Source organism: Calypte anna, chromosome 1, assembly GCF_003957555.1.
Source record: "Calypte anna isolate BGI_N300 chromosome 1, bCalAnn1_v1.p, whole genome shotgun sequence".
Lineage (NCBI taxonomy): Eukaryota > Metazoa > Chordata > Aves > Apodiformes > Trochilidae > Calypte > Calypte anna.
The window spans coordinates 187,302,615-187,319,677 of NC_044244.1; the positions used below are offsets into that span (position 1 = coordinate 187,302,615).

At 43.0% G+C, this 17,063-nt stretch overlaps 1 protein-coding gene across 1 annotated transcript in view; it reads right to left on the reverse strand.

Annotated features, from left to right (window-relative positions):
• The window catches only part of HEPHL1 (hephaestin like 1), a 33,921-nt gene extending 24,999 nt beyond the window's left edge, over positions 1–8,922 (reverse strand). The window contains exon 1 of the mRNA XM_030458380.1: positions 8,753–8,922. Within this exon, the coding sequence (XP_030314240.1) occupies positions 8,753–8,922 (170 nt within the window). The remainder of the gene's footprint in view (positions 1–8,752) is intronic.
• Between the last annotated feature and the right edge of the window lie 8,141 nt (positions 8,923–17,063).

Genomic DNA, 17,063 nt, shown 5'->3' on the forward strand with positions numbered 1-17,063 from the left:
CCTTTCTGTCCCATGACATCCATCCTATTTGCAGGTCTGGGCTTTAGCAGAGTTACTGCAAGTCTTCACATGAGGAGCAGACACTCAGGCCTTTCTGTACAGCTTTACCAGCTTCTCCCTCTTTTGATGGTCTGAAACCCTCACATCTGGAAGCATGACTGTTCAGAAGAAGAAGAAAACCAAACTAAATTTTTCAAAAGCCAGGAAGAACAATTCTAATCAACTAGTTTGATACCCCAGCAGAGCACAAAAGGCATTTCTACGTTCCATCATCAATGTTTATAACAACTTCAAGTGATGGAGAACTCACCATATGATCAGTGGTTATATTATAGCTACTAAATACCTGCTTCCTTCAAATCCTGAATTGTATCTGTAGTCCAATATCATCCAGCTCCACACTCCAGTCACTGGTTCCCACTGAGCTCTCACTTGGATCAAAGGAGCCACATACTATTGAGAGCCTCTTTTCTATGCAAACACTTGCATGAGTTTTAAATAACTGAGTTTTAAATTTCCTCCTACCCTTCTTCTGGACAAACCAAGTACACTAAATTTATTTATGTCACAAATCTTTCCTGAAGGTCTTTTCTGAAAGCCTTATAATATTTCTCTATCTCTTTTGAAGTCTAAACAAGAGAACTTCTCACAGCAGGCAAGTAATATTCCACCTAAAGCCAGAGGTGCTCCCAGTCAATATTTCTTACACAACTTGGAATTAGTTGCTACACAACCACACAACCAGTAGTGGCATGTATGACCAGTTTCACCACATTTGGCTGCTCTGTGAGTTTTTCGTCCTTGGAATATTGTTCAAACTTTCACACTTCATAATAAAACCATATAAAAAAAGCTTTTCCTGAAGTACCCCAGGCAGAAATATAACAATTTGATATTTATAGTGAATTTTTGTGACTGGTCAGTTCACCTGATTGAACCCATTTTGTTAAGCTGCTTTTGTACCAAAAAATGAATTGTTGGATGTCACATGAGTTGACTGTATGAGTTGCTATAATTTTTTCATCATCAGATCCATTACTCCCCCTTTGTAAGGCATCTCTGCTGGACACCAGAACTCAAACCACTCCCCATCTGTGGTCATTGCTCCTTCAGGACCACTGTCTGAATCAGATCCCTGCAGTGACCCAGATACAAAAGCCTCCAAAAAGAAAACTTTTTCCATTTCAAAATGGGATTGATAACAAGCCCAGAGCAATTTTAGCACAAATAAAAATGTCACTGTTTATATTGCTGTGGCAGAAACAGTTGGCTTGGATGAAGGGGAGGAAGCTTCTCAATCTGCTTCTTCACTGAGTAATGTATGTAAGACAAATACACCCAAAAATCTTGATCAAGAAATTACTTGCCAAGAAGTCTGGATTTTCAGTGAACCAACCTTCCTAGTCTGCAGAATCTATGTGCACAGCAAGACCTGGAAAGTCACACCATGCTCACTGATGAGGAGACAACTTCCACTGCCTGGGGACAATTCCTGCTACAATAGCCCTTATCACAGAGTAGGAGGTGGTGGCAGTAGTAGTGCAGTGTAAATGCATTTGCTTACCTCAGGAATGTATGCAATGCCCTAATTCAAATTGTAAAGAATTTTTAAGATGATTTATAAGAAATATTTTCTAGAAAAAATCAACTTTTTCTTTGAGAAAATAGTTATATTTGGAAATAATTTTTCAGCAGATTTTTTTTTTTCAATTTTTATCAGCCACCAAATGGTACCCCTGGGGTACCCCATCCTTCCTGCAGAAGGAGAACTGAGCACCAGAAAATGCATTTCTTGATCAGGTGTTGTTAATGCTTGACATGAGCCTAACTCCTTGAAATGCATAGATCAAGGGATGCCAAAATGCAGTTTGGGATCAGCATTAAAGAACTCACCCTGAGACTTCCTCTGTGCCTAAAGCCATGCTGTAACAACCATGTTGGCTAGATCTGTGCCTGTCTCCTACTTAAAGCCATCCAGGAGTGTTTTTAGCAACAGCTTTCTGAAAGGAAAATCCTCCTGCCCACTCTCTGTCCAATGGACATCACCTGCAGCCAGTCACAGTGTTTGTGATGCTCTTCCATGAAGAGCACCAAGCAATGCAAAAGTCATGGAGCCAAGAAGGTATTGAAGGAGCAACTTGTCCTCTTCACCCTGGGTAATTTTGAGTTTCGTTTAATCATTGTCCTAAAGAGAACATCTAATCAAATCTAGGAGACAAATCCTACGTGCCACTGATGGTCTTGCTGTTGTACTACAGATTCAGGCTCTTTCATTCCTTCCTTACCTTCTAGATCCACACTCTCCAAAGGGCAGAAGAGTTTCCTACCAAAAATTCCCTGATGTTTCAGAGTTTAATGGAGTGCAGACACATGAGGGTCACTCTTTCTGTTTAGGAGGAGTAGAGTCCAGTTCTTCTGCATAGACAGACATGTATTTTCAACACATCTTTGACTGCCCTCAGCACTCGAGAAAAGAGCACACTGTTTGCCCTGAGTCCCACTCAAAGTGTTCAGGCTTCCTCATTTTACCCATGAGGACTTTTGGATGCCCATGTCAGCCTTGCAAGTAGTTGTTAGCTCTTTACAAGTGTTGCTGGGTTGCACATTACAGTGTTTAAAGTACTTTGCAGAAAGACTGCCCAAGCTGGAACTAGTGTTATCAGCCAAAGGAAGTTCATAGAAAGGATGCTTGAGTGTGAGTGACTTCTCTTCTATCCCAGATGCCTGGATCATGGGCATGTGGCCACACTGTAGGGCTGGTATCTCTACCCAGTGAGGTAACACAATGCAGACAGTGGTTGTACTGGAGGGAGCTGGCACAGGCTTAGTACCACAGCCCCTGCTGCTCCATCAGTGGGACACAGAGGTCCATCCCTACCTTCTTTCATTTGGCAAGAGCTTCTTCTCCGTGCACTGTGAAGTCTCTGCCAGTGACATTTGTACCAGGACATCTCCCAACCAGCACTTCCTTACCATGCATTTTCAGAGACCTTCAGAGACATTTTTGTCTTCAGGATAGTGTCCTGCTGACCTTTCATCTCCAGCCTTTGACAACAGTTCTCAAACACTGATCCCTGTCTTTTTTTTTATGGCATCTGCTTCCTTCCTGAGAACCACTTAATATTTTTAGTCACTGACTTAAACCTCCCCTTCAGCTGCATCTCCTGTGTCATCCTTTCCCACCCACTGACTTTCCCACCCACTGTCTTTCCAAGATATTATTTACAGCAATGGTTTATCCAAATGATCATAGAATCATAGATTGTTAGGTTGGAAGGGACCTCAAGGATCACCTGGTCCTACCCTTCTAATATTATTTCTTATATGCTATGTCTCATATTGAGCTGAGACTCAACTTTCCCAAGTTTCCAAAGAATACACCACTTCCCCTGAATGATGTAATGGTTAAACATCCAGTTCTCTGAATCTGCCTTTGACTCTTTTTTCCAGTGCCTATTCTACTGTGCACCCCTGCCAAAACATCTCTTGTCTGTCATTCCTCTCATCTTAAGAAGACAAACCTCCTCCCTGATTCTTCACTCTCCACTGCTCACTTCCAACTGCCTCATCCTCCTGGCAGCTTTGTGAGCCTCTTCTATCTCTCTAGTCTTGTTCAGATTTAAGAGCTGTTCTTCTAAATCCTTAATATTTCCCCATAAGTCAGTCCTCAGCCTGCACATCATATGCAGAAAGTCATGATGATCGCCAGTCCCACTTCTTATAGGAAAGGGGAACATTCCATCCTCTAGAGCTGTACTCTCTCAAGCTCCCTAAATCCCCTCCATCTCTTCTAGTCAGGCCAGTTTTGAGGTTACAGATAGACATAAGCAGGCTTGTTAATCAGGGCATAAAAAACCCTGTTCAAACTAGGAAAACCATGCAAATCCTGCCTTTATTTCTGTGACTGATTTCATTTTGCCAATTGACCACTCTCAGCAGTTTTTAAGCTCCAAGAAAAGTAGGCGATGTACAAGAGTGGGACAGGGAGTTATTAATAGGGAATTATCTCTAATTAACATAATTACAGACATCCATCCCCCTGCAATGATGAGCACTGTGACTCTTCCAAAAGAGAGAAAGAATAAAAGAGTGTCATATAGCTTCTACTTCAAATCAAGACGAGGCATGCAGATAATCTGCCATCTCAGGATAAGACCATGAGTTAGGGTAGGACCATGAGCTTAGTGTAATTTCTACACCTATTTCTTTTGTCACACAGAAGAAGTATTTTGCCAACATTTTTACTGTGTTTATGTTACCTTTGATCTGAAGACACAGAGCTACAACCTAACCGGTTTTTTTCAAGAGGTGCTTGCATGAATGCTATGTTAGTGTGCAATAAGGAATGAACTAGAAGTTGTAGCCTCACTAGGCTGTAGCCAGATCCCTCTCTGACATGGTTTTGATGCCTGATGAATTTATTTGTTTACCACTGTAACCATCACTGAAAAATCAGCACATTGAATAACTAACTACCAGATGTGGAGTCTCAAATTTTCTCTGGCAGAGAAACTTTCTCTCTCATGTTAATATATTAAAGAGTCTCTGTGCACTCCTGGGTGCAACTGTAGACAAATGGAAACTTTCTTTTATTACCATTATTCCATAGATTTTACACTGACAACAACATAAACAACTATCTTTATGTGATTGTTCCTTAAAATCTGTTGGTGGAGAAACATTTCCTTACACTCTGGCCTCTTCACACACTCTAGGGCTGGGTTTTTCCCCTGAGTTACCCACCTTTCCTATAGCTGCAGCAATCCAGGACAGTGCTCATGGCCCCAGGCTGCCCTAATCATTTTAACTCCTGGATCATGTAAGCTGTTCAGGGAAAACCTCTGCCAAGCCATGGCTCCCATGCTAAGGCCACTGCAGTGTCTCTGCTGGAGGTTTGGTCAGTGGAGAGGCACCAGTGGTGCCAACTTGTATTTGTAGATTGTATCCTGACCACAAAGAACCAAAAAACAAAATTGTGTGTCCTCAAGAGCAAGAGACATAGTACCCTCAAAGGATGCTCTGGGACTTTTGTGACCCATACCAGACATGGAAGAGGTAAATTAGACCCATAAAATCTTAGATGAAGCTCTGAAGTGTTCAGTATGGCTATAATGATTTCTTTCCTAGAAAAAAACCTCTCCTTCTCCTGAACTCCTCTAATTAAAACCAGAATTTCACCTCAAGTGCCCTTTTGATATTGACTCTTCCCACGATGATCTCTGCTGATGCAATTGGGTCATTTGGCCACATGATGACTCAGCCATTAGTTTAGCATTTATTATGACAGTTTCACTGCCATTTATCTGGGTGGCATCTCCTCACAGGCAAATTGCACAAACTGTGTCTGATGCTGTGGTAACAAAAAAACACCCGTTAGTGTTGGTGGGTGCAAGACTTGGCCCAGATAAATGTAGGATTAGTGCCCTAAGGAGAGGGGATGAGCTGTTACATCAGGCAAAACTTAATAACATCTACCACCAGCAGAGTGATGTCCATCATATAAACTGATACCAAATTAATTTTAAAGAAATATTCAACCAAACTCTAATCCTGAGGACTGAGCCACAATAGGGAGGGAAATATTGATATATGTCAACCCCACAACACCTAGGTGTATTTTTCTCTCAAAAAAGTCTGTGTGACCATTAAAGGGAGCAGGCAACATCTCAGCTCACCTCCTACTGCAGACATATTCATGTCCTAACCCACAAAACCTCCCTGGAATCTGCAGCATGTCCAGCAGCACTGACAGCACCTTGCACCTGTGTCCAGTCCACCATGGTTCAATGATGTAAACTTTCACAAGCTAAATCAGTTTGGGAGGGGATGCTGAGCACTCTCCCAGCTCATTTTTACTCAGTGAACATAATCTCTGATTTTCAAAGTCCTAGGTGCTTCACCTAGAAAGTGTCAGCTGAATTTGCAAAGGAAGAGCCCAGATTGAAATGTCTTGGTTTCATTCATAACACTCCAAATGATGAGAATTAGTGGAACAGCTTGAGGCTTCGAGTAGACAGGACAAAAGGCAGAGGTGAGCAGCCTCATTACTCTCTTTACAGAGGAAGCAGTGATACAAAGCAAGGTATTTGCTCTGTGCAAGCAACTGGCTGGCCCTTGAGCACTGCAGCATAATAAAAATTAGCATCCAAGCAGAATAGTTACACTAACACAGGGCTGTGTTTGGGTTAATCAGCTCTGGTGAGAGGCAGCCTTTCCAGCTCACACCCAGGGAGATGCTGATGCAGCTCCAGGGCTCCTGGCTCGAGAGACAGCTCACTCAGCACCAGCACAGCCCTGGCTCTGTCAGAACCAGCCCACCTCATTTCCAGCCCTGTGCCTCAGCTACCAAAGTCTCTTTTCTCCACTGCTAAAAACCAAAGGCTGAGGAAAGCATCATTGACTTTGCCACAGCAACATTGAAAATCATCTCTTAAATCTCACTGTCTGGTCCAAGTAGAGTAACACTTTCCAGTACAGACTTGCTCATTCAGCATTTTATTAATTAGTGAAGAATAAGTGGTTTTGATTATATCTCTGTGGTCTAGCTGGAATCAAAGGGAGATTCCTTTATGTATATGCACCCACTCTTTTAAAGAGATAATCAGTTTATCTGCAACCTCTTTATCTTCACTTCCCTACCAATACCCCTGGGACAGAGCCCCATCAGATGGGTGCTGTGAGGATGCGTCACAAGGTGAGAAGTGCTGGGCTCAGCTAGCCCAGCTATTGCTGCTCACAGAGCACACCTGGCTCCAAATGCATTCCTGTCTCTACTGGGGAACTGATCCTTAAATTTTGTTTACAGATCTATGTTTTTTTAAAATATCCACGGGAACAAATTAATTAGCTGAAAAGTAACCCATCAGCTTTAAATTTACATTAGAGGTTATCCTAAAGACATAAATAATCTTGGTCTCATTCTAGAATGAACTATTAATGGTTCACTTTTTAGTCCACATGCTTATTCAGACACACTATTATTCCAGAATATAGCACATGGATCTGGCTCAATTCAACATGGTTTGGAAATGGAATAAACATTGCAGGAAACTCTTTATTCTTCTGCAGTAGAAGACTTTGTGTAGGGAGCTTGTTACAAACACCTCCTCAGATTTGTATGTACAATCTAACCTAAAATCCAAATTACATTTTTTCTGTCGGTGAACTTTGAAATTAACATTCTCTAATTATTACATTGCAGCGATGACTGAAGACTTCAGCTATCATCCTTCCCTGTCCTGCCATGTAAAGGCATCACATTTGTGTCACAGACTTTGAAGTAAATGTGCTATTGATGTTCAAGGAACACATAGTGCAGACAGCCTTAAAAGCACAATTTACAGAACATATTGCTCTGTGGTATCAGGGTAAATTTAGACATACTTGCCCTTCACTTAAAGCTGAACTATTTTTAGTGATAAATCTTCCAGTTTAAGGAGTGGAGGAAGAAATCTTCTATGAAAAAGAATAGGAAAGTGAGAAAATCAAGCATGTAACACAACTGAAGAATAGCTTTTCCAGCACAGCCTATTTTCATGGGCTGGAAACAAACTAATACTCTGAATATTAACTATAAAGGTAACACCTAGTGACTTGCATATTCTCTGGGACCTCCAGTTGTTAAGAACATAAGCATGAGTTTGTTTTGAAAAATAAAACTTTCTTGCTTTTTGTTTGTGTTAAAACGATTTCCTTTATGAAATCCATCTGAGAGTAATTCTGAACTCAGTGGCCACTAGAGAAAACTTCAGCGTTGCTTGGGACTTCCTGAAAAGTCAGGAAGGACACTTCCATTTCTAATTCCTGGGACACAGCATCCAGCTCCCAGTGTAACTCCAGACCTGGTACAAACACCAGGACCTCCTCACCCATTCACAGCTCCCACCCCAAGCCTCAGCTCAAAAGAAGGACATCCAAACTATCTCCAGGCTGTCAGAGATATCAATGAAATCTTAAAAGTGTCCCCACACAAGGGTCTGTGCCATCCCCACCCACTGTCCAGAACAGCTCTCCTGATGCAGGAGGGACACGCGGTGAACCCCAGCAGTGCGAGCACAAGAACAGATTCCTGTTTTCCACTGGATGAGGCACAATTTCTCACCATTCTTACCAAAGTTCCCACCTTCAGCACAGGTGAGCAGCTCAACTTCAGTGTTACCATTCACCACTGCATATTTAAGCACTCATCCAAATAGATTTCCCAAATGGAGATCTCCGTGGTTGGATACATTACAGGAATATATGGACCACCCACTTGTATCTCATTCATAGGTACTATACATATCTGGATTTCGATATGTTATACCAAGCCCCCAACTTTTATCATCTCAAAGGGAGAAAATTCACAATCTTTTTGCCAGTTAAGCAGACTTCTATGTTTTATTGCAAAGAGCTGTGTTTGATTGTGGTAAAGTTGCAATTTGCTATTGCACAAGTCACAGAAATGCCTGCATCTCCATGAAAAAACACACAGGGGAATTTGGGTTACCTGACACAGTCTTGAGAAATACCAGTTCCTTAATGTCACCTTCAAATACACATTTTCACCTTGCTTAACCAACCACAAATGGAAGAGTATGCAACCGAAGGCTACTTGAAGCTGAAATCCTCCCTATGACAACATCATTGGAAGAAATACAAGGAAAAGGCCATCTTATGATGTTTACAACAATATTAACCATGTTAGCCAGTTTTCTAATTTTCTTTGGAGCTCTCCATACATCTCAGTTTATCAGAGACCCCAGTGACTTACTTGTCCTCTAAGAGGCTTTGTCCTGTGATCAGATTTTTCCCAGATGGTGCATAGTCCCAGTTCTCTTCCACAATCCCGAGGTAATAGGTTCTGGTCTTTGTTTCCACCACTGCAAACAACCAGAGGAACCCAAGAACATGAAGGCAGCCACCACGCCAGGCTGGAGGCATTTGTGGTTGTGATCCTAAGGCTGGCAGCAGGCAAACAGCAGCAGGATGCACCACAGAGAGCTCACCCCTCCCTCCCAGTTCTAGACAAGTTATAAATAAGGAATGGGCAGAGCAAAGCTCCTCCTCTCCAGCAGGTAAGACTGGGATAGGTAGAGAGCCCAGCAATGCAGAGCAGGGCTAGGGAGGAGGTTGCTGCCCTGGCAGGACATTTGCCAATCCTTTGGTGAGTGCTTAAATTGCTCATTTACCTGTCCAGGATAGAGACAGTTGGGGCTTTTAGGAAGTTTCAAATTTTTTTTTCCCTCCTTTTTCCAGAGTAGGTGATATGGCATATTGGAGCAGCTTTCTGTTGATTATTTTTGCCATCCCTCTCAAAATGCCTTCTTTTTGTTTTGTTTTGTTTTGTTTTAATTTAACACTTTTATCATGCCTGAGATCTTTAAAACTAGCAGCCTGATGTCTTCTTTAGTTTTTTTCTAGTGGCATAACACTATTTTACAATTCAGCATTAGCAGAGAAAGAGAATTCTGTGGCACCTCCCCAATTTCTAGGATTTCCTGACCCATTAATAGGATGACAAGTGATCTGCATGTATTCAGTTTAAAAGTGCCCAAAATGAGACCCACTTTTACAAACCTTTCTGGAAATTAGAGCCCTTGTAAAGTCTTTCCATTTGGACACCTAGGAATTGAGGCACATAAAGATTATAAAACTTTGTAATTCAAGTGCCCACATAGAAAAATCAGCCCCTCTCTTTATAGCTTAGCCTCCTCTAAGAGGACATCATGTTACCATCTTGGCAAAGCAACCTGTAAACCTGTACAAGTATGAATTGATAGGATAGTTTAAGCCTTTTAGGTAATATTCCCTGGGTGGCAAAACAGTGAAAATGCATACTGCTTTTTTACTCATTTTTACCTGGCTAAAGACATTAAGAAGTTTTACTTCTGGAACACAACATTACACTTGAGGCTCATTGCCAGGTGTAACAGTTGTGAAATTCCCCTTCCAGCTCCAGAACCATCTGACCTCTTCCCATTGAAGCTAATGGTTAGTCACAGCTAGGAGTGTAAAAGGTTTCTCAAATTAACTCGGTAGCCACAGGTTAAACCTCATCAGTCAAAACCTAGCTCAGTGATGGGAGTGTTTTTGCATGGCAGTGGCCTGACATTCAGCTTGTCCTGTAACACCAACAGCTTCACATACATTCAGCTGTGCTGACCACCTCTCACCATCACTGGTGGTTTTCTCAAAGCAGGTGGCTTTGAAGTCACAGGTTGAAATCAATAAGCACGTGGGGTTTACAACATCCCAGCCTCCAGCCACATCTCATCTAACTTCAGACACAAGGGACACTGACACACAGAGTATCTTAATGAAGAAGCTTTCTGTTTCTTTAGGCTATGTACTGCATCCCTTCAGCTGTGAGGACTAGAATCTCAGTATAGGTGGTAAGAACACGGGCAGGGAGTTGTAAATACTCATAGAATCACAGGATTACAGGGTGGTTTGGGTTGGAAGGTACTTTAAAGATCATCCACTTCTAATTCCCCCCATCATGGGTAAAGACATGTCCCACTACACCAGGCTGCTCAAAGCCCCATCCAACCTGGCCGTGAACACTTGCAGAGAGGGCAGTGGTCAGCTTAGCATAGATGTAAAAGCAAGAGTCCCTCAGCTGTAAGCTGCTCTCTGATCCATGCTGGTGTCTGTTTTCTCAGGTCAGATAACTGGTGAACAATGAGAAGGAGGAGGAGTGATCAGGTAATAGAGATGCAGAGAAATCCTGACCCTCAGAAGTGACACCCACAGACTTCTTGAAAACCTGGAAGTCCTTGTTCATCTCTTCATTGTGCTGCTGCAAACCACACACTCTGCCTCTCAGCTTCTCACATCAGCCTGCATCCTGTCTTCTAAAATACCAGCAGTTAAAGATCATCTTCCTTTTCCACTGCGTTGTTGTGTCACTCAGTAATTCAAATGATGCCAACTAATAGTACTGTGATCCTAAAAGGAATAATTAGAAAAGCAAAAGAAAAGACACTGACTGCAGGACAGGAAGAGGCTTTGCCAGCTGACAGCACAGCTGTCAAACATCCAACTGTGATGGGACTGATGGGTCAGCTGGTGGGCTATGAAACTGTGGAAAGGCTAATGTGGGATTTTGACAGGTTAGCAGGTTCCCACTGTGATCTTTGCATGGGGTCTGGGACCCTGCAGCCTCCTGGAGTGAAATACATCCCTTGTCTGGAGTAGCTGTCCTGAGCCAGGGCAAACTTGGAGCTTGAGCTCCTGTCTCTAAGCACCTGAGTTTACAGAACTGGGTGCCTGTTATGCAAATGTTCAGTGTTATAACATATTAACACTTGCATGTGAATAGGAAAGTAACATGTACTTTGAATTAGCCTGTGCAGAGCTCAGTTGCTCAAATCATCCATTTGCATGGCATTAGACATATTTAAAGACCAGGTACAGGTTTGGTATGTCCTTCTGTCTGTTTGTTTCTTTGTAAAGAATTCTGTTATATGCTTAAAATAAATCTAGATAAATATGGATTTATATAACTCAAGTGGATTGAGCTAATGGAGAATAGGAAGGGGGAGTGCCCATTTCTGACCTGGCTCCTGACTACTCTATAGTAATTTAAATAATAATGGTGCTGTGACCTAGTTTTTCTATTGCTTCTCATGTGCCCAGGATTGGGTCCTGGTTGATTTCCTGCTGGAACAGCTATTCAAAATTCAAACATGAAGTTAATTTCTTTGTCTATTACTGTAAAAAAATCATTTGTGTAACAGGAATAATGTGTGGACATTAGCACCCTGTATCAGCAATGTGTTGTAAGGCTGGTAAACGCCTTAGCTTGGCTTCAGCATTTGCTAGATCTGGCAACTTGTGTACCCTTTGCATCCACACATTAACACTTAATTACTTTGTCACATCATTAAACCCAGGCACATTTGCGTTCTGGAGAGGTGCTGTAGGCATGACTCAGAACAAGATGAAAGAACAGCTGTTTTGCCCTTGCATCAGGAAAATTTCTGGGAAGCTCCCCTCTGGCAGTGGGGTAATAGGATCAAGTTTGTCCCTTTGTTCAGGATCCTTTCAGCGAAAGGTTACTTGTTCCTCTAAGACTTTCTGTCCCTCTGAAAGCTAAAATTAGTGCATGGCTGGGTTTCGAAGTTTTGTAATGAGGAGTGTTCATAGGTCTGAAGGGCAAACATCATGAGTACCAGTTTGGGATTGAGCCCTGAAAGGTCTCACCAATGGAGCTTTCCTTTTAAGCACATCAGGAACGACTGAGAATTGGTTTCAGGCAATCCACTAAAGCTCAGATTTGCGTCAACTAATGTTAATGAATTAACCAGAATGCCCAAATTAACCTGGAGATGGCCACAAGGACAATGAAGAGATATGTTGGATGTGCTGATCCTCTGCATTGACTGTACCTCAGTGCCTTGAAATTAGGGACATGAGTTCAGAGTCGAGCATTTTATTCAGACTGCCTACTAGTGAAACCCAGCTTGCGTTCTTCATTAAGCAGATGATGAGCTGATGTTCAAGCGTATTGGCTACCTATTCTCTCTGCTTCTTGATAGTTACTGTTCATACACACTTATTCCCTATCCCTCGGCTGTGTTGATTTGTGTTTGCATTGCAATCCAGATTGGGGAATTAGTCTGCTTGTTTCTGGCATGAGACCATCCCAAGGTGGCAAAGGGTGCCTGTAGTGAAGCTGGGGACTGAGTTACATCCTCCCAAGTTCACACCACTCTTTTAACAAAGCCATCCTTCCCCATCCTCAGCTTTCCCACACTCTCCAGCCACTAATACATATTAAATACAAAAGCCTCATAGTACATCTGTGAAATAGTTTCATTTGCACTTTCTAATAATTTTCTGATTTGCAACAGTATTTAGCAGAAGGCAAACCACATGTTATGGTCTGGGATAGTCACACCATCTGTATCTGAATTAGTGAACCTTTTGAGTTCACTCTGGTATGTTGTAAATCTCAAAAGCCATCTGCCCTGAAGGCTTCTACCCCTTCTCTTTGCAATTCAGTGTAGCACCTTGGTGAGGAAGGATTCCCAGGAGCACTCCAAGTCTGAGCACTGAGACAGTTGGAGACAGAAGGACAAAAAACTGCTGAGACTCCAAGGGTCTGTGATCACTGAGATTAATAAAAAGGCAGCTGTATCCTGTATTACAGGTGGTCCAGTGTGGACTTGCCTTACATGTGCCCAGATGTCCTTGTGGCAGGCTGGATTCTGAACCCAGCCCTATAGATTCCCACGTCAGAGCCCGCATGGCTCCTGGACTTTGCCCTCCAGTCATTTGGTCCCAGTCCATGCACCCAGCTTAGGGTTACATTTGGCATTTACCACAGTGATTGTCTGGAGATCATTAGGGCAGAATAATTTTCTCTGTACATCCCTGTGAAGATGCTCTTACGCAGAAAGAGCTGCTCTGGTACATTACAAACTGTGGAAAAATCTTGAGCCAAAGTGTGAAATGGAAAAAAGAGTTCCTGTTACATCAGAGGCAGCTCGCAGATCTCTCTTTTCCCTCATGGGCTTGAGCCAAATCCTGTATCTGCCACACCAGTGGCAAAGTGTGATACAAGAGCTGAAATTAGACTTTAGAAAATAAATTATATACTGGGGAAAAAAAAGATATTTCGATTAGAAGATTGTAAAGACATGCAACAATGAAAAAGAAGGCATTTAACAGTGTACTGAAAGGAGCTGCAAGCTTGAAAGGATTGTAATAAATTGCCAGATAGAGAAGGCAAGTGCAATGTGTTCAGCCTCACAAGCTATTACAGCAAAGCTAAAAAAAGGAAGTTTTGATCCTAATTAAAAGAAGCTTATTGCATGTAGTAACTCATGGAACATCTGCACTGTAAAAACAAGGTTAATACCGCAACAGAACTTCAAGGTATATTATTTATGGGTTTCTACAGTGCTGCCCATTGTAGCACCTAACAAACATGAAAGAGTTTAACTTTACATCATCACTGTGAGGCAGAGCATGTTTATTAACACTATTATTATACAAATGAAGAAAGAGAAAGGCTCAGTAACTTCCAGGCTTTTGTGCAGGAAGACAGCCCAGGCTCCTGGTTTCCCACCTGGTATTGGAAGCAAGGTGACAGTCCTGCTCCACCACCTTCCTTCTGTGCATGAGGGCAGAGGGGCTACTGTCTCATTGAACTTTTATTCTTTGTGGGTGATTCTGTGACCTGGTTGCATGGTGAAACCCTTTTATACCCATCTTTGGTGCCTGCCTGCCAAGTGCCAGTGCCAAGGCACAGTGGCTCTCTCCAGAGCAGCTCCACTGCCTTTCCAGCTCCCCCAGCAACCTCTTGGGCATCATGGGATCCTCTTCCATCACATCTGGCAGCTCTGACCCAAAACTAACTCTAGAGGAAATGTGGCCCTTTTGTATTCCTCCTATGAGATCATTGCTCCATTTTCTCTCTGGCTAAATAGAAGAGTTACAGTAAGAAATCCCAGCACTGGAAAAGTAATCAGGACCAGAAAGGCATCTGTGTCCTGGGCTGCATCAAGAGAAGCATGGACAGAGTGTTGAGGGAGGTGATTTTCCTCCTCTGCTCCTCTCTGCAGAGACCCCACCTGGAGCACTGTGTCTACTTCTGGAGCCCCCAATACAAGAAGGACATGAGCTGCTGGAATGAGGTCCCAAGGAGGACCATGAAGATGGTCAAAGGGCTGGAGCACCTCTCCTGTGAGGACAGGCTTAAAGAATTAGGACTGTTTCAGCCTGGAGAAAGAAAGGATTCAAGAAGACCTTATAACAGGCTTCCAGTATCTGAGGGGGCTACAGGAAAGCTGGAGGGACTTCTAAAAAGCCATGAAATGGTAGAAGAATGGGGAATGGTGTAAAGCTGAAACAGGGGAGATTTGGATTGGATAGTAGGAAGAAATTCTTGACCGTGAGGGTGGTGAGACACTGGCACAGGTTGTCCAGGGAGGTTGTGGATGTCCCCTCCCTGGTAGTGCTCAAGGACAGGATGGATGGGGCTTTGAGCAGCCTGGGCTGGTGGGAGGTGTCCCTGCTCATGGCAGGTGAGTTAGAACACAATGGTCTTTAAGGTCCCTTCCAACCCAAACAATTCTGTGATTCTGTGACTATTTAAAGCAGGTAGAAGAATGGAAGGTGTCAAGCATTGAGGGAAGTAAAGAAAGAAGTGATTGCATCCAGACAAATGGCTTCCAAAGTGTTGCAAACTCATGTCTGCCATTCCCAGCAGTGTTACAAACCTCCAGATTCCCAGCAGACTTGTGACACTTTGCTTGGAGCACGTTTATTTAAATGGAAGTGTGTTGTGTGCAGTGAAGGAGATAACAGAACTATCTGCTGTCCAAACAAGTTATTCTGTCCCATTACCCTGCCTGAAAAGGAGGAGGTGGGGAAAATGTGATGACCTTGTGCAACTCTGGATAGCTGCTCACAGCAGAATGTTGGGATTTATGGTATCTGCAGGTGGCTGACAACTCTTTTAGTGTCTTCTGCCTGTGTCTGCAAAGCCATGTAATAAAGAGCAGCCCTGAAACTCTTTTGGGACCCTGTTGCTTCCTATTTGAAGAATCTTACATTACAGTCAGACTGCAGTTGGATGGAGTGGAAACCTTTCAGACCAAGTACTACAGAGGAAAAAATGTTTACAGAAGTAGAAAATTCAAAGTCTATTAAAAAAAATTCTCCCCCTTACACCAACCTATTACCATCAACCTCTCATCATGTTTAAGAGCTTGCTGTTTTCTTCCAAAACACCATTTGCTTCTGTTCTATCATTCCCTGAATTGTATATAGTCCCTACTGAGAATTTCTTGTATCCTTTGCCCAGGTCTTGCCTAATCTCCCCTTTTCCCTGCTGGGTACAACCCTGGGTGGTGCAGAGCACCCTTCTTTTAACAGAACTTGCAGAAGACAAAGTGACTGTGGATTAAGATTCTGGAGCTGGGTCAGGGCTTTTGGCATCTTTCCAGTGAGGGCTTATGAACCCCATGGCAGAGGTGCAGCTTGGTAAGCCCACAGCACGCATACAAGACTGAATGAAGACTGTGAAGCCAGATTCAGATCTCTCTCTGCAAGGAGGGGTGGAGGAAGATCTGTGAAAGGCAGCACCATACAAATGTGGCTGCAGCACCCCTGGGGCAGAGCTGGAGTGTTTCTGCACCAGAGTCCACTTATATTTCTGAAATCAGCACCAAGCCAAAGTCACCCTGGCTTTGCCTGCTCACAGTGATGCTGATACAGTGTGAGATGTTCCTCCTTTCCCATGCCAGGCTAATTTGAATGGGAAACTTCATGAATCATAGTGCCTGAAATGCCTCTGTAGCTTCTGTAGGACTTGGGGCAGATCACACAGTCTGCATGTTTTGGAAGTAAAAAGTGGACACAAAACAGCACCTTTGGGCACCTGAGGAAAAAGCCTGAGCCTCAAAGAAGTGCTGAGCAACCTCCTCCAGCAAAGGAAACTTGGTTTTAGCTGACTAACTGTAAACACTCAGTTAACCTTGGCTTCTCCTCGGGTGTGCTCATCTGCAAAGTGGGGATTATTATATCTGACTCCCTCTCCAGGTATTTGGAAGCTAATTTAGTTAATGCTTGTCAAGCACTTTTAGGTCTTCAGATGAAAAGAGCCGCAGATAGGCAAAGCTTTGCTATTATTCTTAATTATTTCCATTGTGCAAGTAGACACGAAAGCAGCAAGGGTGATGATTACTCGCTTCCTTTACAAGTGGCAAGACACGCTGCAAATACACAGACAGGGACCTGCCCTGCCCAGCAGGGCTCCTAATCTCACCAGCAAGAGAAATCAGACAAAGAGCGAGGAAAGGAGCACAAACCCAGAGACAAGAAGTTCGTGCGGTGACTTACTGCCCACGAGGTGTTTTGCAACAGCTGCTTTTTTAAAAAAGTGCCCTGCTAGCCAAAAAGCACGATCGTGCTCTTCTGGGGGATTTAAAAATCATAACTCAGGCTCTCAAAAAGGGAAAGAATTTTACAAAAGGTGGTAAACTCGAGTTGTCCTTATTTGGCCTCTGATTTTTGAGTAGTTTTGAAGTTTTGCTTTGCAGCCCTGAGGACTGAAGATACTACACTCACTC